We start from the raw sequence: 24,674 nt of genomic DNA, 5'->3' as shown, positions 1-24,674 counted from the left end.
GCAAACACCAAGGATAGTCAGTCATCTCACACACAACAAAAACAGAAGATGCTGGAAAATCTCAGCAGGTCTGACAGCATCTGTGGAGAGAGAATAGGCATGATGTGGAGATGCCGGCGTTGGACTGGGGTAAACACAGTAAGAAGTTTAACAACACCAGGTTAAAGTCCAACAGGTTTATTTGGTAGCAAAAGCCACACAAGCTTTCGGAGCTCCAAGCCCCTTCTTGGAGCTCCGAAAGCTTGTGTGGCTTTTGCTACCAAATAAACCTGTTGGACTTTAACCTGGTGTTGTTAAACTTCTTACTGAGAGAGAATAGAGCCAACGTTTCGAGTCTGGATGACCCTTCTTCAGAGCTGAAAAAAACATACTGGTGGACAGTTTCTCACCAGAAATGGAGACAGAGAGAACAAAGAACAAAGAAAATTACAGCGCAGGAACAGGCCCTTCGGCCCTCCAAGCCTGCAAGGACCAAGCTGCCTGTCTGAACTAAAGCCCCCTATCTTTCCGGAGACCATATCCCTCTATTCCCATCCTATTCATGTATTTGTCCAGATGCCCCTTAAAAGTCACTATCGTATCTGCTTCCACTACCTCCCCCAGCAGCGAGTTCCAGGCATCCACCACCCTCTGTGTAAAAAAAAACTTGCCTCGTACATCTCCTTTAAACCTTACATCTTAAACCAATGTTCCCTGGTAACTGACTCTTCCATCCTGGGAAAAAGCTTCTGACTATCAAACTCTGTCCATGCCCCTCATAATCTTGTAGACTTCTTTCAGGTCGCCCCTCAACCTCCGTCGCTCCAGTGAGAACAAACCAAGTTTCTCCAACGTCTCCTCATAGCTAATGCCCTCCATACCAGGCAACATCCTGGTAAATCTTTTCTGTACCCTCTCCAAAGCCTCCACATCCTTCTGGTAGTGTGGCGACCAGAATTGAACACTATATCCCAAGTGTGGCCTAACTAAGGTTCTATAAAGCTGCAACATAAGGTCAAGGAAGAGAAGAGAAATGCCAGAGATGGACCATGTGAAAGTGATAGAGGGGTGGAAATTCAAAGTAAAATTGATAAATTTTTCAAGGTCCAAGCGAGAGTATGAAACAGCACCGCTTGTAAAGAAAAACACAGCTATGAAAAAGGGAGGAAGGAAAGAATAGCTGATGGAGATGAATAAATAACAGGAGGGATGGAATTTTAACAAACACACATTCATATAAACAGGAGACGGCCATTCAGCCCCTCGAGCCTGTTCCACCATATCTCTGCATTACAAACACTAAATCCCAGGGATTTACATTTGACACAGAGCCAGAGGCAAGGCACCCCGCTCCCTTGGTGTCACACCTCAAGACCAAGATTGAATGTAAACACATTGACGAAGGGAAAGCGGTAGATGTGGTTTATATGGATTTTAGCAAGGCGTTCGATAAGGTCCCCCATGCAAGGCTTCTAGAAAAAGTGAGAGGGCATGGGATCCAAGGGGCTGCTGCCCTGTGGATCCAGAACTGGCTTGCCCAAAGGCGACAGAGAGTGGGTATAGATGGATCTTTTTCTAAATGAAGGTCGGTCACCAGTGGTGTGCCCCAGGGATCTGTTCTGGGACCCTTGCTGTTTGTCATTTTCATAAATGACCTGGATGAGGAAGTGGAGGGATGGGTTGGTAAGTTTGCCGACGACACGAAGGTTGGTGGGGTTGTGAATAGTCTGGAGGGATGTCAGAAGTTACAGAGGGACATTGATAGGATGCAAGACTGGGCAGAGAAGTGGCAGATGGACTTCAACCCAGATAAATGCGTAGTGGTCCATTGTGGCAGGTCAAATGGGATGAAGGAGTACAATATAAAGGGAAAGACTCTTAGTACTGTAGAGGATCAGAAGGACCTTGGGGTCCGGGTCCATAGGACTCTAAAATCGGCCCCACAGGTGGAGGAGGTGGTTAAGAAGGCGTATGGTGTGCTGGCCTTTATCAATCAAGGGATTGAGTTTAGGAGTCCGGGGATAATGATGCAGCTATATAAGACCCTCGTCAGACCTCACTTGGGAGTACTGTGCTCAGTTCTGGTCGCCTCATTACAGGAAGGATGTGAAAAAGATTGAAAGGGTGCAGAGGAGATTTACAAGGCTGTTGTCTGGATTGAGTGGCATGCCTTATGAGGATAGGCTGAGGGAGCTCGGTCTTTTCTCCTTGGAGAGACGTAGGATGAGAGGAGACCTAATAGAGGTATATAAGATGTTGAGAGGCATAGATCAGGTGGACTCTCAGAGGCTTTTTCCCAGAGTGGAAATGGCTGCTACGAGAGGACACAGGTTTAAGGTGCTGGGGTGGAGGTACTGGGGAAATGTTAGGGGGAAGTTTTTCACACAGAGAGTGGTGGGCGAGTGGAATCGGCTGCCGTCAGTGGTGGTGGAGGCAAACTCAATAGGGTCTTTTAAGAGACTCCTGGATGAGTACATGGGACTTAATAGGATGGAGGGTTATAGGTAGGCCTAAAAGGTAGGGATATGTTCGGCACAACTTGTGGGGCCGAAGGGCCGGTTTTGTGCTGTAGTTTTCTATGTTTCTAAACGGGATCACACTTTAACGCAAAGTCTCCTTCGCCCCATCCCAGCCATCTCCAACTGTCTCAATCAGACAAGGAGTTATGACTTAACTTGACTCCCCATCACTAAAATTTAACCAGGATCTGCCAGGACCATAGCACAGGTTATACACAGCAGGATCACATAATTACATCATAATTGTGCATAAGAATAAAGGAAGGATTAAAAGAGTGAAAAGCACCACAACTTATGAAAATGCAGCTGCTCCCGTACTTACCCATCCCTTACTCTTCTAACCTCCAGCGGATACAGGCCTAGCCTGAACAAACGCTCCTCATAGACAGCACACCCATTCTAAGTATTACTCTGGTAAACCTTCTCTGAACTGTTTCCAACTTGTTTACATCCTTTCTGAATGATCAAACGCAGACTGAGAAACAGATGGCAATGAAGGGGAAACAGGGTAAAGCAGATAAATCAAAATCATGTTCAAGGGAAGAACAAAACTTCAAGATGGATGTGGCTGGCGACGTGGGTAGTCCTGAAGAGAAAACGGCAGTAAAGTAACTGGTAACGGGGAATTAGAAGAGCAAAAAGGGGTCACGAAATGTTCTTGGCAGACAGGATTAAGGAGAATCCCAAGGCATTTATTCATACATTAGGAACAAAAGGGTTGTCAGGGAAAAAATCGGACCTCTCAGGGACAAAAGTGGGGAATTATGCTTGGAGCCCAAAGAAGTAGGGGAGATCCTAAATGAATACTTTGCGTCGGTATTCACAAAGGAGAGGGATGTGTTGACTGGGAGTGTCTCGGAGGGGAGTGTTGAACCGTTGGAGAAAATCTCCATTACAAAGGAGGAAGTGTTAGGTTTGTTAGAGAATTTAAAGACTGACAAATCCCCAGGGCCTGATGGAATCTATCCAAGGCTGCTCAGGGAGACGAGAGATGAAATCGCTGGGCCTCTGACGCAAATTTTTGTCTCAAAGAACAAAGAACAGTACAGCACAGGAAACAGGCCCTTCGGCCCTCCAGGCCCGTGCTGCTCCTTGGTCCAACTAGACCAATCGTTTGTATCCCTCCATTCCCAGGCTGCTCATGTGACTATCCAGGTAAGTCTTAAACGATGTCAGCGTGCCTGCCTGCACCACCCTACTTGGCAGCGCATTCCAGGCCCCCACCACCCTCTGTGTAAAAAACGTCCCTCTGATGTCTGAGTTATACTTCGCCCCTCTCACCTTGAGCCCGTGACCCCTCGTGATCGTCACCTCCGACCTGGGAAAAAGCTTCCCACTGTTCACCCTATCTATACCCTTCATAATCTTGTATACCTCTATTAGATCTCCCCTCATTCTCCGTCTTTCCAAGGAGAACAACCCCAGTTTACCCAATCTCTCCTCATAGCTAAGACCCTCCATACCAGGCAACATCCTGGTAAACCTTCTCTGCACTCTCTCCAATGCCTCCACGTCCTTCTGGTAGTGCGGCGACCAGAACTGGACGCAGTACTCCAAATGCGGCCTAACCAGCGTTCTATACAGCTGCATCATCAGACTCCAGCTTTTATACTCTATACCCCGTCCTATAAAGGCAAGCATACCATATGCCTTCTTCACCACCTTCTCCACCTGTGTTGCCACCTTCAAGGATTTGTGGACTTGCACACCTAGGTCCCTCTGTGTTTCTATACTCCTGATGACTCTGCCATTTATTGTATAACTCCTCCCTACATTATTTCTTCCAAAATGCATCACTTCGCATTTATCCGGATTAAATTCCATCTGCCACCTCTCCGCCCAATTTTCCAGCCTATCTATATCCTGCTGTATTGCCCGACAATGCTCTTCGCTATCCGCAATTCCAGCCATCTTCGTGTCATCCGCAAACTTGCTGATTACACCAGTTACACCTTCTTCCAAATCATTTATATATATCACAAATAGCAGAGGTCCCAGTACAGAGCCCTGCGGAACACCACTGGTCACAGACCTCCAGCCGGAAAAAGACCCTTCGACCACTACCCTCTGTCTCCTATGGCCAAGCCAGTTCTCCACCCATCTAGCCACTTCTCCTTGTATCCCATGAGCCTTAACCTTCTTAACCAACCTGCCATGTGGGACTTTGTCAAATGCCTTACTGAAATCCATATAGACGACATCCACGGCCCTTTCTTCATCAACCGTTTTTGTCACTTCCTCAAAAAACTCCACCAAATTTGTAAGGCACGACCTCCCTCTTACAAAACCATGCTGTCTGTCACTAATGAGATTGTTCCGTTCTGAATGCACATACATCCTGTCTCTAAGAATCCTCTCCAACAACTTCCCTACCACGGACGTCAAGCTCACCGGCCTATAATTTCCTGGGTTATCCCTGCTACCCTTCTTTAACAACGGGACCACATTCGCTATCCTCCAATCCTCAGGGACCTCACCCGTGTCCAAAGAAGCGACAAAGATTTCCGTCAGAGGCCCAGCAATTTCACCTCTCGTCTCCCTGAGCAGTCGAGGATAGATGCCATCAGGCCCTGGGGCTTTGTCAGTTTTAATGTTCCCTAAAAAACCTAACACTTCCTCTCTTGTAATGGAGATTTTCTCTAACGGGTCAACACCTCCCTCCGAGACACTCCCGGTTAACACGCCCCTCTCCTTCGTGAATACCGATGTAAAGTATTCATTTAGGATCTCCCCTATTCCCTTGGGTTCTAAGCATAATTCCCCTCCTTTGTCCCTGAGAGGTCCGATTTTCTCCCTGACAACTCTTTTGTTCCTAACGTATGAATAGAATGCCTTAGGATTCTCCTTAATCCTGCCTGCCAAGAACATCTCGTGACCTCTTTTTGCCCTTCTAACTCCCCATTTGAGATCTTTCCTACTCTCTCTGTATTCCTCCAGAGCTCCATCTGTTTTCAGTTGCCTGGACTTAACGTACGCCTCCCTTTTCATTTTAATCAGATCCTCAATTTCCCTGGTTATCCACGGCTCTCGAATCCTACCTTTCCTATCTTTCCTTTTTACAGGCACATGCCTATCCTGCAGCCTTATCAATAGTTCCTTAAAAGACTCCCACATGCCCGACGCGGACTTACCCTCGAATATCCTCTCCCAATCAACATCCACCAATTCCTGCCTAATCCGGCTATAGTCAGCCTTCCCCCAATTTAGCACCCTGCCCGTAGGACAGCACTCATCCTTGTCCATTACTATCCTAAAGTTAACAGAGTTGTGGTCACTATTTGCCACATGTTCCCCTACCGAAACTTTGACGACCTGACCGGGCTCATTTCCCAGAACTAGGTCCAGTATAGCCCCCTCTCTAGTCGGGCTATCTACATACTGTTCCAAAGAACCTTCCAGTACGCATTTTACAAATTCCTCCCCGTCCGGTCCCCCAGCTCTAAGCACTTTCCAGTCTGTGCCAGGGAAATTAAAGTCCCCCACTACAACAACCCTATGTTTTCTGCACCTATCCAGAATCTCCTGACATATCCTTTCCTCCACTTCCCATGGGCTGTTGGGTGGTGTGTAGTACACCCCCAGCATAGTGACTGCACCCTTCCTGTTTCTGAGTTCCACCCACAGCGACTCAGTACATGATCCCTCTAAGTTGTCTACCCTCTGCACCGCGGTAATATGCTCCTTAACTAATATCGCTACTCCCCCACCTTTTTTAGCCCCTCCTCTGTCTCGCCTAAAACACTGATACCCCAGAATATTCAGCTGCCAGTCCTGTCCTTCTTTTAACCAAGTTTCCGTCACCGCAACCACATCCAAATTCCGCACAAGCATTAAGGCCCTAAGTTCGTCTGTTTTACCCGTTACACTCCTCGCATTGAAGCAGATGCACTCCAGACCTCCAGGCCCAGTCAGGTCCTCCTCCTCCAGAGTGCTCCTCTTCTTAGCTAGCCTTGCCCTGGCCCCCAGCTCAACCCCAGCCTCAGTATTTACTGACCTCCTGTTTTGTTCCCCACCCCCCTGCCACACTAGTTTAAATCCTGCCGAAACACTCTAGCAAAACTCCCAGCCAGGATATTTGCTCCCTTCCAGTTAAGGTGTAACCCATCCTTTATGTACAGTTGCCATCCTGACTTGAAGATTTCCCAGTTATCTATGAATTTAAAACCCTCCCTCTTGCACCAGTCCTTTAGCCACGCGTTCAACTGTAGAATCTCCCTGTTCCGAGCCTCACTTGCACTAGGCACCGGGAGCAGTCCAGATATTGCTACCCTGGAGGTCTTACTTTTTAGCCGAGCACCCAACTCCCTGAATTTCTCTCGTATGACCCCCCCTGCTCTTCCTACCTACATCATTTCCCCCAATGTGTACAATCACATCCGTTTGACTACCTTCCTTTTTAAATATGCTTCCTACCCTCTCGGAGACATCCAGTACCCCAGCACCAGGGAGGCAGACTACCATCCTGAATTCTCGTTCAGTCCCACAGAAGCGCCTGTCCGTGCCTCTAACCATTGCGTCCCCCACAACTATCGCTCTCCTAAACCCCTTCTTTCCCTTCCGGACCCCTGAGCCTGTCTCCGTGGAGGCGATCTGGTCCTCGTGGCTTACCCCTGGAGGGTCATCCCCCTCCACAGAATCCAAAACAAGATACCTATTTTGGAGGGGGACAACCACAGGGGATCCCTCCACAGACTGCTCACTCCCTTCCCTTCTCCCATCTGTTGCCCATTCCTTTCTTTTATGGGAGACTGCCACTGGGGTACTTTCTGGCACATCACCCTTCTGACTATTACCCCTCCTGACTGTGACCCACGTGTCTTCCTTCCGAGACCCTGGTGTCACTACCTGACTATAACTTTTATCTATTACTCTCTCATTTTCCCTAACTAAACTGAGTTCATCGAGCCTCAGCTCCAGCTCCCTTACACGATCCTTCAGGAGATGCAGTTCCACACATCTGGCACAGATATGGACTTCCGGGAGGCAAGTTGTCTCCAGGAACTCCCACATCCCACACCGAATGCAGTATACTGGCCTCCCACTCATACCAGCCATGTCCTTTTTAGTTTTGGGGATAAAACAAAAAGGGGGTCACTGGACGCAGGTGAGGTCCCAGAGGATTGGAGGATAGCTAATGTGGTCCCGTTATTTAAGAAGGGTAGGAAGGATAACCCGGGTAATTATAGGCCGGTGAGCTTGACGTCCGTGGTGGGGAAGTTGTTGGAGAAGATTCTTAGAGATAGGATGTATGCGCATTTAGAAAGGAATAAACTCATTAACGATAGTCAGCATGGTTTTGTGAGAGGGAGGTCATGCCTCACTAACCTGGTGGAGTTTTTTGAAGAAGTGACCAAAATGGTTGACGAGGGAAGGGCCGTGGATGTCGTCTATATGGACTTTAGTAAAACGTTTGACAAAGTCCCTCATGGTAGGCTGGTGAAAAAGGTTGGATCTCATGGGATAAAGGGGGAGGTGGCTAGATGGGTGGAGAACTGGCTTGGTCACAGAAGACAGAGGGTGGTAGTGGAAGGGTCTTTTTCCGGCTGGAGGCCTGTGACTAGTGGTGTTCCGCAGGGCTCTGTATTGGGACCTCTGCTGTTTGTGATTTATATAAATGATCTGGAAGAAGGTGTAACTGGGGTGATCAGTAAGTTTGCGGACGGCACAAAATTGGCAGGACTTGCAGATAGTGAGGAGCATTGTCAGAAGCTACAGAAGGATATAGATAGGCTGGAAATTTGGGCAAAGAAATGGCAGATGGAGTTCAATCCTGATAAATGCAAAGTGATGCATTTTGGTAGAAATAATGTAGGGAGGAGCTATATGATAAATGACAGAACCATAAAGGGTGTAGATACGCAGAGGGACTGGGTGTGCAAGTCCACAGATCCTTGAAAGTGACGTCGCAGGTGGAGAAGGTGGTGAAGAAGGCATATGGCATGCTTGCCTTTATAGGACGGGGCATAGAGTATAAAAGTTGGGGTCTGATGTTGCAGATGTATAGAACGTTGGTTCGGCCGCATCTGGAATACTGCGTCCAGTTCTGGTCGCCACACTACCAGAAGGACGTGGAGGCTTTGGAGAGAGTACAGAGGAGGTTTACCAGGATGTTACCTGGTATGGAGGGGCTTAGTTATGAGGAGAGATTGGGTAAACTGGGGTTGTTCTCCCTGGAAAGACGGAGGATGAGGGGTGACCTGATAGAGGTGTATAAAATTATGAAAGGCATAGATAGGGTGAACGGTGGGAAGCTTTTCCCCAGGTCGGTGGTAACGTTCACGAGGGGTCATAGGTTCAAGGTGAAAGGGGGGAGGTTTAACACAGATATCAGACGGACATATTTTACACAGAGGGTGGTGGGGGCCTGGAATGCGCTGCCAGGCAAGGTGGTGGAGGCGGACACACTGGGAACGTTTAAGAATTATCTGGACAGCCATATGAACAGAGTGGGAATGGAGGGATACAAAAGAATGGTCTAGTTTGGACCAGGGAGCGGCGCGGGCTTGGAGGGCCGAAGGGCCTGTTCCTGTGCTGTATTGTTCTTTGTTCTTGTTGGTTCTTCTTACATTGTTCACCTTCACCACAATCGGTTTCCCTCAGAATGTTTGGTCATCTGTTTTCTCTGTCCTTCAGTCACTCACTCACCATTCTTTATTTCCCGCATCGCTTCCTTTCCTCTGACTCTGCTCCCCTTTACAAGTGGTTCATCTCCTGGTCCTGTGGGAAGTCTCTCAGCTGGAAATGATATCCCTACCGTCTGACCCACCCTGCTCAGTGTTTCCAGCCCCCCGTGATGTAATTTCTGATTTGCTGCATTTTGTTTATATCCCCCACCTCTAGAACATAGAACATAGAACAGTACAGCACAGAACAGGCCCTTCGGCCCACGATGTTGTGCCGAGCTTTATCTGAAACCAAGATCAAGCTATCCCACTCCCTATCATCCTGGTGTGCTCCATGTGCCTATCCAATAACCGCTTAAATGTTTCTAAAGTGTCTGACTCCACTATCACTGCAGGCAGTCCATTCCACACCCCAACCACTCTCTGCGTAAAGAACGTACCTCTGATATCCGTCCTGTATCTCCCACCACGAACCCTGACGGGACAAGCTCAGGACAGACCAGAGAATGGAATCCATTTGCACAGAGAGCCTTGTCGATGTGCTCCACGAGCTCAGAACACGTACAAAATATAGAATAGAATTTATTGCAGTGACACAAACTTGCTCACCAGAAGGAAAGGCCTGGTCTGTCGATTGCCGAGTCCAACCAGCAGGACCTCTCTTACCGACGGCATCTCCGTTAGGCGGGCAAACTCCTCCTTCTTTATCTCTCCCTGTGTCATGTGCTGACCAGAAGAGCTGTCCACCAGCACACGCTGACCCACAGGGAAATTTTTCACCAGGAATACCAAGCGCCAGTCAGGCAGCTGGTAAATCTGCACAGAAACACAGGAAAGTCAAATCACAACCACCAAAACACTTATCCAAAAGAGAGCATTCAGGTCATCTTCTTTATTATTCATGAGACAAGGGAGTCGCTGGCTGGCCAGCATTTATTGCCCATCCCCAATTGCCTGAGATCAGTTGACAGTCAACCACATTGCTGTGACTCTGGAGACACATGTAGGCCAGGCCAGGTAAGGACAGTAGATTTCCTTCCCTAAAGGACATTAGTGAACCAGATGGGTTTTTCCAACAATCGACAATGGTTTCATGGTCATCAGTAAATTCTTAATTCCAGCTATTTATTCAATTCAAATTCCACCATCTGCCATGGCGGGATTTGAACCTGGGTCCCCGGAACATTAGCTGAGCTTCTGGATTAATAGTCTAGCGATAATACCATGAAGCCAATGCCTCTCCCACTAGCTCATCCTCTGCTGTAAATATACTGTCTCTAAATGGGAGCTGGTGCCCCGGTGGGATCTGTGCTGGGACCACTGCTGTCCAGCATTTACATTAATGGATAAACTTCCCAGAGATTTCCGTTAAGCAGGTGCCTTTCTTTTTAAAAAAGTGGTTGGGGGTGGAGAGAAGGACCTATCTCTTCGTAAAGCAGAGCTGATTTCAGATGTGGTTCTGCAATGTAATTGTCGGTGCTGCCAAACCTGCCACCTTATTTTGTTTGGTTGCTTCCACAATTTCCAGCAGCAAGTCACAGAGGCCAATTACTCAATATATTAGTCAGGGAGTGATGTCGAGCAGGTGGGTGACGGAGGAGGCAAGTGAAGAGGTACAAAATTATGGGACATAATTAGGAATTGCAAAAAACACAAAGTTTCACGAGAAAATCATAGCTATCCATTCACTCCAATGCAGGGGAAATGCTCAGGGTGATGGGAATATAGGAGAGGGTGACTAACTCAATAGCACTTTTTAAAAACTTCTAAAATTCAGGTTTATCAGAACTCAGCAGCAGACCCTCATTGCACTATCCTTATGGATATAAAAACATAGGTAGATGCAGTTTTAAACTACATTGTTACCAGACATTGGGCTCCTTCCAGTCTTGTGCACCATTCCAACTCAACATTAGGCACAGACTGCGATGCTCACCTCCATGACACCGTTCTCCCTCACCAACATGCACCAGTTTGTGGGCTCCGTTTTAAGGTGCGAGGTCTCTTTTTCAGTCATTGGCACGGAGGTACGGCTTGGCTCCTCTTTAGGAGGGCTGAACAGCGCTGAGCCAGACTCTCCGTATAGCATCTCCTCTTCATCGTCCACTGTGGTGCTGCAAGTTTAACAAAAGCAATTCACAGAAACCCTCGGATGTGACCGACCAGGAAATTAATTAGCAATAACTGAGCCCCTTTCACAGATTAGATCCAATACAAGATCAGGCTTTAGAGCTGAAGGGGCGGTGCTCAAATTTACACCCCAATTGTTTGTGACCATCTCAGCCTGCCAACCTAGAATCATGGGTGGCACAGCAGCACAGTGGTTAGCACTGCTGCCTCACAGTGTCAGGGACCCAGGTTCGATTCCCAGCTTAGGTCACTGTCGGTGTGGAGTTTGCACGTTCTCCCCATGTCTACATGGGTTTCCTCCAGGTGCTCCAGTTTCCTCCCACATTCTGAAAGACTTGCTGGTTAGGGGCATTGGCCATATTAAATTCTCCCTCAGTGTACCCGAACAGGCACTGGGGGATTTTCACATTAATGCATTGCAGTGTTAATGTAAGCCTACTTGTAACACTAATAAATAAACTTTAAACACATATCCATCTTATTGCTTTCTTCTGTTCTGTTTGCAATGTTGTTGCAAGAAGCAGCAGATTATAAACTCGGATTTTCAGTGCCCACCATGGCTTGTGTCAGGAAACAGAGATAGGTTTAAGTGATCGATATTTGTATTTTTAAATATTAGACATAGGTTAAAGATTTAAGTGGATTTAATTTCGTGTTTTTGTATAAGTGTACAAACATTCTAGTTAGGTTCATGTTAAACAAAATTGTTTGCACGCATAAGGGTTTCGGTTTCAGTTCAAACTGTTTCTACTGCACTGAGTTTACAACAAGAAAGGTAAAAACAAGCTTGGGGGAAAAAATGAGATGTTGCTTAGCAACCAGGAGCCACCTTTAGAGACAAGACCTTTTTGATGTTAGTTTTAAGTAGAATCCAGAGCAGAAGTAGCTTAGCAGTGGAAGAGGGAACATCTCTCACAGCTTTGCTAGAAGAAACGCCATACAATGGAATAAGGGACAAGGAAGCAAGTACCAAAAATCTAAAGAACCAGAGAAATTAAGAGAAGTTTCCAGAAAGCATGAAGGTAAAAGAAAAGAGGAAACTTTTCTGTTCATTGAACTCTCACTATCCATTGAAGCCACGGACAGAGACGCGAAGGAGCTGGCTAGTGAAAAGCTAGAATATATCGGAAGTGATTCTAAGGTTTGTGATATCATAAAATCATAGAGCGCACAATGCAGAAGGAGGCCATTCGGCCCATCGAGTCTGCACTGACAACAATCCCACCCCATGTATTTACCCCTCTAATCCCTCTAACCTATGCATCCCGGGACACGAAGGGGCAATTTTGCACGGCCAATCAACCTAACCCGCACACCTTTTGGACAGTGGGAGGAAACCAGGGCACCCGGAGGAAACCCACGCAGACACTGGGAGAACGTACAAACCAAGGCGCGAATCGAATCCGAGGCCCTGGCGTTGTCAGGCTGCAGTGCTGACCTCTCTCCCACCATGCCGTCCTTATCTTACCATAGTCTGTGAAGCAATCAGTAGCTGGATCTCAGAGTTTGTGCAAAAGCATTTAAGATAAAGGAACACTGAAAGGAGAGTTGGAAAACCTAGAGGTAGATCCTTGTTAAAACAGGTGAAAGCTTTGTTTGAAAGGAGAGTTGGCAAACCTGGAGGTGGATCCTTGATGAAAACAGCTGATGGAAAGAAAATTTTAAAGTACGTCTTTGTGAAAGTCAAATTTGGAAACAGTCGTGGGGGGATTTTGAGGAGAAATCCACAAAAGATCAATTGAGTGACATCTGCCACTTGGTTTCAGACTGGGATATGGTCTGACCACAGTTAGCCTGTTGGATTACAGGGAGTGTGTGCTTGTTGAAAACCTTTTAGCATAAAATATATTTTGTAAACTGTGTTTTCCTTATAATTCATGCATATTGGTGAAGATAACGGGAAGTGAAGTATTGTATTATAGTCAAACTTGTCATGTTTAATAAATGTTTTTTTCCTTGTTTAAAGATAATTGGCATTCCTGTGACTCTGTTCCTCCGTATTTTCAAAAAATGTAAAAGTTACGATCTTCTGAGCCAGGGTTCCATTCTGGGGTCTTCCTGTCCAGTTATATCAACTGGGATCATAACATTTGGAGTTGTCGCACCATCGGGGTCCAGCTCCACCTGGTCAGTATTGAGTTTGTCATCTCAACCAGAGCAAACACCATAATTAACCTCAGTGCCACAGAGTTAGGAAGAGAGGGAAAAGAGAATGTACACAGCTAGTTATTAACCAGTCGTGCCAGGGATTCTGTGATATGGAGACATATAGAGTCAACGCACAGATGATTCTAGGAGGGGGGAGATCTGGATATTGAATTTGGAGATCAACCATGATCAAACTGAATGGCGGGGCAGGCTCAAAGGGCCAAATGGCCTTCTACAATTTCTAGTTTCTATATAAATTTCCCGTATTTAAGCGTTAAAGCAAGTATTCCTTACCTAATGTTGGTAATCATGGTTTCCAACTCTGACTGGCTCCCTTTCATGCTGTCCTCCTTCACAACAGAGGCTCGGCTTTCTGTGGTGAACATCCCACTGATATCACGGTATGCACAGAGGGCAATCACCTTTGACAACTGGATCAGAGAAGTTTACATGTTTCAGTCCATTCGACAATCAGCCCCATGCAGTATAGAATCAGTCCTCAAGATGGCGTCGGAGCAAGGCAACTTGTTGCAACCTTACCTTCTAATTCTATCTTTTAAACTCGTTCTATGCTTCTAAAACTTCATTTAAACTACACTACATTCTCTTCTTTCCTTCTTTATGAACGATATGCTTTGTATAGCGTGCAAGAAACAATACGTTTCACTGTGTACTAATTCATGTGACAATAATAAATCAAATTAAGAATACAGTTAGTACAACCCTGGAAACGACAAATATCCGACAAGGGGAGTGTAGCACAAACCTTCCTGACACACAGACACCAATCTTTCAACTCCCATGTGTAAACACAAGACACAGAGAGTAGAAATCTGTACACTGACCATGAACAGGAGTAAAGGAGGGCGGCACGGTGGCACAGTGGTGAGCACTGCTGCCTCACAGCACCAGGGACCCGGGTTCAATTCCAGCCTCGGGTCACTGTGTGGAGTCTGCACTTTCTCCCCATGTCTGCGTGGGTTTCCTCCGGGTGCTCCGGTTTCCTCCCCCAGTCCAAAGATGTGTGGGTTAGGTTGATTGGCTATGCTAAAATTGCCCCTTAGTGTTAGGGGGATTAATGGGGTAAATACATGGGCTTACGAGGATAGGACCTGGGAGGGATTGTGGTCGGTGCAGACTCGATGGACTGAATGGCCTCCTTCTGCACTGTAGGATTCTACGATCAACACAGAAACACAGAAAATGGGAGGAGGCCATTTGACCCTTCAAACCTGCTCCGCCATTCAACAGGATCATGACTGATACCCTATCTCAATACCATACTCCTGAGCTCTCCCCATCCCTCTTGACACCCTAGAGTCTATAGAATCATAGAAAATAAAAATCAAGATGGAGCAACCCAGAACGAGCAAACAGCTTTTATCAAAGTCACAAAAGACATCGACATGACTGTGACAAAGGTAAACTTCCTGTTTTTACTCTTCCTGACAGGCTGTTGATAACAATGGTTTCATGGTCATTAGACTTCTCATTCCAGATTTTTACTGAATTCAAACTTCATCATCCGCCATGGTGGGATTCGAACATGGGCCCCCAGAGCATTACCCTGGGTCTCTGGATTACTAAGCCAGCGACAATACCACTACCTCCCTGCGGACTAAATCGAGTAAATTTCATCCTTAAATTTCTTGCTATTTCTTTCCTCCACCCTGACTGGCTGATGGGACAGTAAGAAGTCTCACAACACCAGGTTAAAGTCCAACTAACTGGCTGGAGACAATACACATCTCTTTAACCTGTGCTTAACCCTCTCTCCACTCACATTGTCTGTACCTTTAAGACTTGATTACCTGTAAAGACTCGTATTCCAACCATCATTTTGTAAATTGAGTCTGTGTCTTTACATGCCCTGTTTGTGAACAGAATTCCCACTCACCTGATGAAGGAGCAGCGCTCTGAAAGCTTGTGGCTTGTGCTACCAAATAAACCTGTTGGACTTTAACCTGGTGTTGTGAAACTTCTTACTGTGCTTACCCCAGTCCAACGCCGGCATCTCCACATCATGACTGATGGGAGCCAGTGGAACCAAGTTGTCAGTTTAAAAAGTGGTGAATGATTCCACAGCAAAGGGGAAATTACAGGCAAATCTGGTCCAGTCCTGAGCTAAGATTAACCCAACCAACTGCACTTGCAGCAGGAGTCACTGAATATTAATGAGACAAAGCCAGCCAATTCTTCCCGTCTTAGACACTCGTGCCGCTGAGACCTTCATAGAATCTTACCGCACAAATGTAGGCCATTCGACCCATTGTGCCTGTTCCGTCTCCGAATAAAGCACAAAAGCAAGGAGTTTATGTTGACTTTGACTTGGTTCCAACTGGAGTATTATGAGCTCCAGTTATAAAGCACAGGATCCCTATATGCCTTTTTAACCACTTTCCCAACCTGTTCTTACACCTTTAATAATTGTGGTAAGACAACACCCCACTCCCAAGGTATTCCCTTTTGAATTATACCCATTTATTTTGTATTGCCCCGTTCGACCAAAATGTATCATTTTGTGTGTCTCTGCTTTAAATTTCCACCTAACTCCACCAGTCTATGTCCTGAAGTCTATCACTATTATCACATTTCACAATACTTCCAACATTTGTGTCATGGGCCATTTCCAATTCTTAACCCATTCTTTCTCAGGTCTCGACTACTCTGAAATTCCTCATTTCCCTCAGTCCCGTGTTCCTCCAGGATTCACAAATGGTTATTGAAGATCAAACTTTAGCATCACCCACTTACTACTTCTTGATTGACTTTGTCTTTTCTCCTACTCTCTTCAGTCCTCTGCATTAGGGCTGGCTGATCCATAGGACAGGAAGGTGCTAAGCTGAATGTCTGGTCTATGCTGGGTTAAATACGGGTGGGTCCATAACCAAAGGAAATGGATTTAAGGTAATTAGCAAAAGGGGACAAAGAATATTTTTATGCAGCGATTAATGATGATTTGGAATACACTGGGAAAGCAGACATAATAATAAGACTGTAAAGGGAATTAGTTAGATACATACTTAAATGTGAAAAATGTCCATGGCAATGGGGAAAAGCAGGGAGCTAATTAGATTGTTCTGCTAGAGACGGAACAGGCACAATGGACTGAAAGGCTGACAGTGCTGTACGTATCTATGAACTTACCTCAGCAACATAATTCCACAGTCAGCCTCCATCTATGAAGGTTTGAGAGAGATTCCAGGGATGAGGCGTTTCAGTTACATGAATAGACTGGAGAAGGAGGGGGTTGTTTGTTTTTCCATTCATTCATGGGCGTCGCTGGCTGGCCAGCATTTATTGCCCATCCCTAGTTGCCCAAAGACAGTTGGGAGTCAACCAAATTGCTGTGGCTCTGGAGTCACATGTAGGCCAGATCAGGTAAGGATGGCAGATTTCCTTCCCTAAAGGACATTAGTGAATCAGATGGGTTTTTTCTGACAATCGACAATGGTTTCATGGTCATCAGTAGATTCCTAATTCCAGATTTTTTTATTGAATTCAAATTCCACCATCTGTCGTGGCGGGATTCGAGCCCGGGTCCCCAGAAACTTAGCTGAATTTCTGGATTAATGGTCTAGCGATAATACCACTAGGCCATCGCCTCCCCATATTCTTGTTCTCCTCAGAGGTTAAATTCATTGATACGAGGAAATGGGGAGGGTTTGGACAGTCAGTGTTAAAGCATTGCGTCTCAATCTCAGACCTACAATCCATTCAAGCACATTGCTCCGTCCGCTGGCAACACATGTTCAGGGAATTTGTTCATGCTCCCAACCTCGAGCAAGTTTTAACAGGAATACATACCATGTGTATCTGTGGTTTCTGCATGGTCAGCCTGTGGGTGTTTCCTCCGTATGTATCACGCTTCAGTACAAACATCGTCACTTGACCTTCGCCGCTCATTATCACGACATAAGGATCGCACACTGCACAGTGCATTATTGGGGAACCCAGATCCACAGGTATGAAATGCAGCTGGTTCACTGTGAGAACAGAATGTAAGTGGCACTTGGGAGCAGCAAAAATTGCAAGGGCGTCAGAACAGAGACAATTCCAACTAAACTACACCAGAGAGTAAGTGCATCTTTCTTCTTATTCTTTCATGAGACGTGGGCATCAGAGGCTGGGCCAGCATTTATTGCCCATCCCTAATTGCCCTTGAGCTGAGCGGCTTGCTAGGGCATTTCAGAAATCTGCTCTGGAGTCACATGTAGACCAGAGCAGGTAAGGACGACAGATTTCCTTCCCTAAAGGATGTTAGTGAACCAGATGGGTTTTTACAACAGTTGATGATAATCTCATGCTCACCAATCCTGAGACTAGCTTTTAATTCTGGATTCTACCAGCTGCTGTGGCAGGGTTTGAAGCGATGTCCTCAGAGCATTAATCTGGGCCCTTAGATTTTCAGTCCACTGGCATTACCATTAAGGCCACCATCTCCCCTAAACTTATCTCCATGACACACACTGACACAAACCCATGTCAGTGCGCTGGGCTGGAGCATGAAACATGGACTGACTCTTAATTGCCTTTCAATGGCTCCTCGCATATCCAAGTGTAGGCAGGCACAGGGCTGGGCTCAAACCCATCAAACCTCAGAAACTCCTCAGGATCATATATAAAGAACCGTCTTAGGAGGAAGGTTGAATGACAGCCCAATGGGAGATCATCTTTCCGTTAAAGGACAGGATAAGAATTAAAGCTAATTCACACCACGGTACCTTACAACGTCAAATTTACGTGCGCAGGCAGCATGGTGGCACAGTGGTTAGCACTGCTGCCTCACAGCGTCAGGGACCCGGGTTCGATTCCCGGTTTGGGTCATTGTCTGTGTGGAGCCTGCACGTTCTCCCCGTGTCTGCGTGGGTTTCCTGCAGGTGCTCCGGTTTTCTCACAGTATGAAGATGTGCTGGTTAGGCACATTGGCCATGCTAAATTCTCCCTCAGCGTACCCGAACAGGCGCCGGAGTGTGGTGACTAGGGGATTTTCACACTAACTTCATAGCAGTGTTAGTGTAAGATGCTTGTGACTAATTAATAAACTTTATCCCTGGTTAAATTCATGCTTGAAGCAAACATACAAGATTAATGGGAGAGGAAGGGGCCAATCGGCTCATTCACTGAAATTTTCCAGCCGTTCCTGCCAGCGAGATCTTTTGGTGCAGCCGATGGTGAACCCCTGCCACAGGTTCCCCAGTGAGGAATAAACCCACTGACCGCAGCAGAATGGGAAGATCCTGCCACCGGCCATTGGCGGGTTGCCTCCATCGCTGCAAAACACACCGTGCAGGCAGCAGAAAGTCCCACCACTGTGTCCATAACAGCTGAAAAAGAGCTAATCAGTTAATACAACGTTCCAGCTGAGGGAGGAAGTGGCACAATGGTAATTATCACCGGACCTAATAATGCAGAGGCCACGGCCAAAGATCTGAGACTCAATTCACACCATGGCAACTGGTGGAATTTAAATTTAATGAATGAAAGAAAATTCTGGAATTAAAACCTAGTCCCAATAATGGCGATCACAAAATATCAGCGATTGTCATAAAACCCCATCTGGTTCACTAATGACCTGTAGGGAAGGAAATCTGCCGTCCTCACCCAGACTGGCCTACATGTGACTCCAAAGCCACAGCAATGTGGTTGACTTCTAACTGCTCTCTCAGGATGGTCAATAAATGCTGCCCTTGCCACCAACACTCACATCCCATGAGCAAAAAGAGCGATTGGTCTGCCTGTTACAGCATCTCAACTGCATATCCAAATGCTTTTTATTTAATGCGATCAAGGTGTCTATTTCTGCCACCCTTTCAGGCAATGCATTCCAGACCCCACCATCCTCTGGGTGATAAAATGACTTTACCACCCTCTAATCCTTCCACCAATTACTTTAAATCTGTGCCCCCTGGTTACTGATCTCTCTGCTAAGGGAAATAGAGCCTTCCTATCCACGCTATCCAGGTCCCTCATAATTCTATGAGCTTCAATGAAATCTCCCTTCTGTTCCAAAGAAAACAAGTCCAACCTATTCGATCTGTCCTCATATCCAAAATTCACCATTCCCAGAAAGATTCTCCTTGTGAGATCACATCCTTCCTGTAACACAAAGCAGTCTAGCTGTGGTCAAACTAGTGATTTATACATTTCCAGCATAACATCCCTGCTCTGAAATCCTAGCTCTTAGCTGGTAATTCGAAGCATCCCAAGTCCCTTATTAACCTGTCCTGCTACATTCAGGGATCTGTGAGCATACTCTGTTCCTCTCCACTTTCCAGAATGCTATACTGCACAATCCCTCGCATGGTTTGTTCTCACCAAACGCATTGCCACACACTTCTCAGGATTGAATTCACTCTGCCACTACAATGGTCGAGAGCTTCAGGTTTGTGTGTGTCCAGATCACCAATAACCTGTCCTAGTCTCTCCATGCTGATGCTATAGTTAAGAAAGCCCACCACTTTCTCAGAAGACTAAAGAAATTTGGCATGTCAGCTACGACTCTCACTAACTTTTACAGATGCAGCATAGAAAGCATTCTTTCTGGTTGTATCACAACTTGGTATGACTTCTGCTCTGCCCAAAACTACAAGGAACTACAAAAGGTCATGAATGTAGCCCAATCCATCATGCAAACCAGCCTCCCATCCATTGACTCAGTCTACACTTCCCGCTGCCTTGGAAAAGCAGCCAGCATAATTAAGGACCCCACATATCCCAGACATTCTCTCTTCCACCTCCTTCCGTCGGGAAATTATCACGAAAGAGGTAGTGTTGGGCAAGTTAATGGGGCTAAAGACAAGTCTCCTGGTCCTGATGGAATGCATCCCAGGATACTAAAAGAGATGGCGGGAGAAATAGCAAATGCACGAGTGGTAATTTACCGAAATTTGCTGGACTCTGGGGTGATTCCCACAGATTGGAAAACAGCAAATGTGACGCCACTGTTTAAAAATGGAGGTAGACAAAAGGCGGGTAACTATAGGCCGGTTAGCTTAACTTCTGTAGTAGGGAAAATGCTTGAATCTATCATCAAGGAAGAAATAGCGAGACATCTGGATATAAATTGTCCCATTGGTAAGACGCAGCATGGGTTCATGAAGGGCATGTTTTGACTAATTTAGTGGAATTCTTTGAGAACATTACATGTGCAGTGGACAATGGGGAACCTGTGGATGTGGTGTATCTGGATTTCCAGAAGCATTTGACAAGGTGCCGCACCAAAGACTGCTGCATAAGATAAAGGTGCACGGTGTTACGGGCAATGTATTAGCATGGATAGAGGATTGGTTAACTAACAGAAAACAAAGAGTGGGGGTAAATGGGTGTTTTTCTGGTTGGCGATCAGTGACTAGTGGTGTGCCTCAGGGATCAGTGTTAGGACTGCAATTGTTTACGATTTACATAGATGATTTGGAGTTGGGGACCAACTGGAGTGTGTCAAAATTTGCAGATGACACTAAGATGGGTGGAAGAGCAAAGTGTGCAGAGGACGCTGAAAGTCTGCAAAGGGATATAGATAGTCTAAGTGAGTGGGCGAGGGTCTGGCAGATGGAGTATAATGTTGGTAAATGTGAGGTCATCCATTTTGGTAGGAATAACAGCAAAATGGACTATTATTTAAATGGTAAAAAATTGCAGCATGCTGCTGTGCAGAGGGACCTGGGTGTCCTTGTGCAGGAATCTCAAGGAGTTGGTTTGCAGGTGCAGCAGGTAATTAAGAAGGCAAATGTAATTTTGTCCTTCATTGCTAGAGGGATGGAGTTTAAAAAGTGAGATTATATTGCAGCTGTATAAGGTGCTGGTGAGGCCACACCTGGAGTACTGTGTACAGTTTTGGTCTCCTTACTTGAGAAAGGATATACTGGCACTGGAGGGGGTGCAGAGGAGATTCACTAGGTTGATTCCAGAGTTGAGGGGGTTGGCTTATGAGGAGAGACTGAGTAGACTGGGACTATACTCATTGGAATTCAGAAGAATGAGGGGAGATCTTATAGAAACATATAAGATTATGAAGGGAATAGATAAGATAGAAGCAGGGAAGTTGTTTCCACTGGCGGGTGAAACTAGAACTAGGGGGCATGTCCTCAAAATAAGGGGAAGCAGATTTAGGACTGTGTTGAGGAGGAACTTCTTCACACAAAGGGTTGTGAATCTGTGGAATTCCCTGCCCAGTGAAGCAGTTGAGGCTACCTCATTGAATGTTTTTAAGGCAAGGATAGATAAATTTTTGAACAGTAAAGGAATTAAGGGTTATGGTGAACAGGCGGGTAAGTGGAGCTGAGTCCACAAAAAGATCAGCCTGATCTTATTGAATGGCAGAGCAGGCTCGAAGGGCCAGATGGTCTACTCCTGCTCCTAGTTCTTATGTTCTTATGAAACAGATACAAATGTCTGAGGTCACATACCAACCGACTCAAGAACAGCTTCTTCCCTGCTTGTCCGACAATGTTCATCGCTATCCGCAAGTCCAGCCATCTTCGTGTCATCCGCAAACTTGCTGATAACACCAGTTACACCTTCTTCCAGGTGTAACTGGTGTTATCAGCAAGTTTGCGGATGACACGAAGATGGCTGGACTTGCGGATAGCGATGAACATTGTCGGACAATACAGCAGGATATAGATAGGCTGGAAAATTGGGCAGAGAAATGGCAGATGGAATTTAATCCAGATAAATGCGAAGTGATGCATTTTGGAAGAACTAATGTAGGGGGGTGGGGGTTATACAATAAATGGCAGAGCCATCAAGAATATAGAAACACAGAGGGACATAGGTGTGCAAGTCCACAAATCCTTGAAGGTGGCAGCACAGGTGGAGAAGGTGGTGAAGAAGGCATATGGTATGCTTGCCTTTATAGGACGGGGTATAGAATATAAAAGCTGGAGTCTGATGTTGCAGCTGTATAGGACACTGGTTAGGCCACATTTGGAGTACTGCGTCCAGTTCTGGTCGCCGCACTACCAGAAGGACGTGGAGGCTTTAGAGAGAGTGCAAAGACGGTTTACCAGGATGTTGCCTGGTATGGAGGGTCTTAGCTATGAGGAGAGATTGGGTAAACTGGGCTTGTTCTCCCTGGAAAGACGGAGAATGAGGGGAGACCTAATAGAGGTGTAGAAAATTATGAAGGGTATAGATAGGGTGAACAGTGGGAAGCTTTTTCCCAGGTCGGAGGTGACGATCACGAGGGGTCACGGGCTCAAGGTGAGAGGAGCGAGGTGTAACTCAGATATCAGAGGGATGTTTTTTACACAGAGGGTGGTGGGGGCCTGGAATGCGCTGCCAAGTAGGGTGGTGGAGGCAGACACGCTGGCATCATTTAAGACTTACCTGGATAGTCACATGAGCAGTCTGGGAATGGAGGGATACAAATGATTGGTCTAGTTGGACCAAGGAGCAGCACAGGCTTCGAGGGCCGAAGGGCCTGTTTCCTGTGCTGTACTGTTCTTTGCCGCCATCAGACTTTTGAATGGACCTACCTTGCATTGTGAGTTTTCTCTACACCCTAGCTATGATTGTAACACTACATTTTGCACTCTCGCCTTTCCTTCTCTATGAACGGTATGCTTTGTCTGCGTAGCGCGCAAGAAACAAAGGTTTTCACTGTATACTAATACATCTGACAATAATAAATCAAATCAAAAATCAAACTATATCCAAATAGTCAATCATGTTAGTCAGCTATGACCTTTCCTAAACAAATCCACGCTGACTGTCTTTAATTCATGTCTTTAAGTGAAAACTTATATAATCTCAGAATCTTACCCAACAATTTTACCACCACTGAGGTTAGGCTGATTGGTCTGGAATTGCCTGGAATTACTCGGGCTATCTCTTCCTCCCATTTTTAAATATGAATGTCGCTAAAAGAAAGTTAAAATTGGAACCAGTTGCTGCCGGGGAGTTTAATAATGGCTGCGTTTGCTGAGTGTCTTCACAAAGTTCCCAAATACTCACCGCCTTCCAATAACCGAATCCCTAAAGGAGAAACTTGCACAATGTATTTATTGTCTCCGATGTTTCCTGCGAAAATGGTTGGACCCTGTGTGGCAAAGCCGCTGGCATCCAGCTCCATGATCTCCTGACCAGTCTGCAGGATCTGCCATTTAGCAAAAGGGAAACATAAAACACAGAGGAAACATAGATACTTATTTCCACTGCAACCTTTCAGCAGCTGTCATTGTGGCTCGGTGGAGCACTCTCTGAATCGGGAGCTTGTGGTTTCAATCCCCACCCTACAGGTCTGAGCATAAAAGCTGGGTCAATATAGCATACAGAAGGATCTAGGCATGCAGATCCACAGTTCCCTGAAGGTGGCAACTCAGGTGGACAAGGTGGTCAAGAAGGCGTGTGGCATGCTGGCCTTCATTGGTCGAGATGTTGAGTATAGGAATTGGAAAATCATGTTGCAGCTGTATTAGACTTTGGTTAGGCCGCATTTGGAGTATTGTGTACAATTCTGGTTGCCACACGACCAGAAGGATGTTGATGCACTGGAAAGGGTGCAGAAGAGATTTACCAGGATGTTGCCTGGTTTGGAGGATATGGACTATGAAGAAAGGTTGAACAAACTTGGATTGTTTTCATGGGCGCGTCGGAGGATGGGGGCACGTCGGGGGGGGGGGGGGGGGGGGGGGGGGGGGGGAGAGAGAGAGAGAGAGAGAGAGAGAGAGAAGAAGAGAGAGAGACCTGATAGAGGTTTAGTCTTTTTCCCAGGGTTGAAGGGTCAATTACTCAGGGACATTGGTTGAAAGTGAGAGGGGGAATGTTTAAAACAGATGTAAGGGACAAATCTTTCACATGGAAGGTGGTGAATGCATAGAATGCATGGTGGTGGTGGAAGCAGCTTTAATAACAACATTCAAGAGGCATCTGGATAGATACATGAATAGGCAGGGAATCGAGGGATTTGGACCACGTAGAGGGAAGAAAATATTAGATTAGAGAGGCATCTGTGTCAGCATAGACTTGGTGGGCCGAAGGGCCTGTTCCTGTGCTGTACTGTTTTTGGTCTTTTTTATTTGAGTACAATGCTGAGGGAATGTTGTAATGTTCGAGGTGTAGACTTTCAGACGAGAAGCTAAGGAAACCCTGTCTTCCCTCTCAAATGAATGTAAAAGATTCCACAGTGCTATTTGAGTACGCCTAGTGTCCTGGGCATCATTTATTCCTCACCCGACATCACTAAAATCCAGCATCTGCCTCACTTATCGGGAGGCTATATGCAGACTTTGCTGTGTGCCATTTCATTTTGTTCTTTCCTGAGATGTGGGAG

At 46.2% G+C, this 24,674-nt stretch overlaps 1 protein-coding gene across 2 annotated transcripts in view; it reads right to left on the bottom strand.

Annotated features, from left to right (window-relative positions):
* Window positions 1–24,674, bottom strand: part of cpsf1 (cleavage and polyadenylation specific factor 1) — a 131,462-nt gene that overhangs the window by 39,805 nt on the left and 66,983 nt on the right. For both annotated transcript variants that reach the window (XM_078230453.1, XM_078230462.1), the window contains exons 19-23: window positions 23,357–23,498; window positions 17,207–17,385; window positions 13,694–13,830; window positions 11,058–11,235; window positions 9,731–9,937 (exon numbers count right to left, since the gene is read on the bottom strand). In XM_078230453.1, coding sequence (XP_078086579.1) covers window positions 9,731–9,937; window positions 11,058–11,235; window positions 13,694–13,830; window positions 17,207–17,385; window positions 23,357–23,498 — 843 coding nt within the window. The remainder of the gene's footprint in view (window positions 1–9,730; window positions 9,938–11,057; window positions 11,236–13,693; window positions 13,831–17,206; window positions 17,386–23,356; window positions 23,499–24,674) is intronic.

This window comes from Mustelus asterias, chromosome 2 (assembly GCF_964213995.1).
Source record: "Mustelus asterias chromosome 2, sMusAst1.hap1.1, whole genome shotgun sequence".
In the NCBI taxonomy this organism is placed as follows: domain Eukaryota; kingdom Metazoa; phylum Chordata; class Chondrichthyes; order Carcharhiniformes; family Triakidae; genus Mustelus; species Mustelus asterias.
The sequence above is the reverse complement of the archived record's forward strand: the minus strand, read 5'-3'. Positions and strand labels throughout refer to the sequence as shown.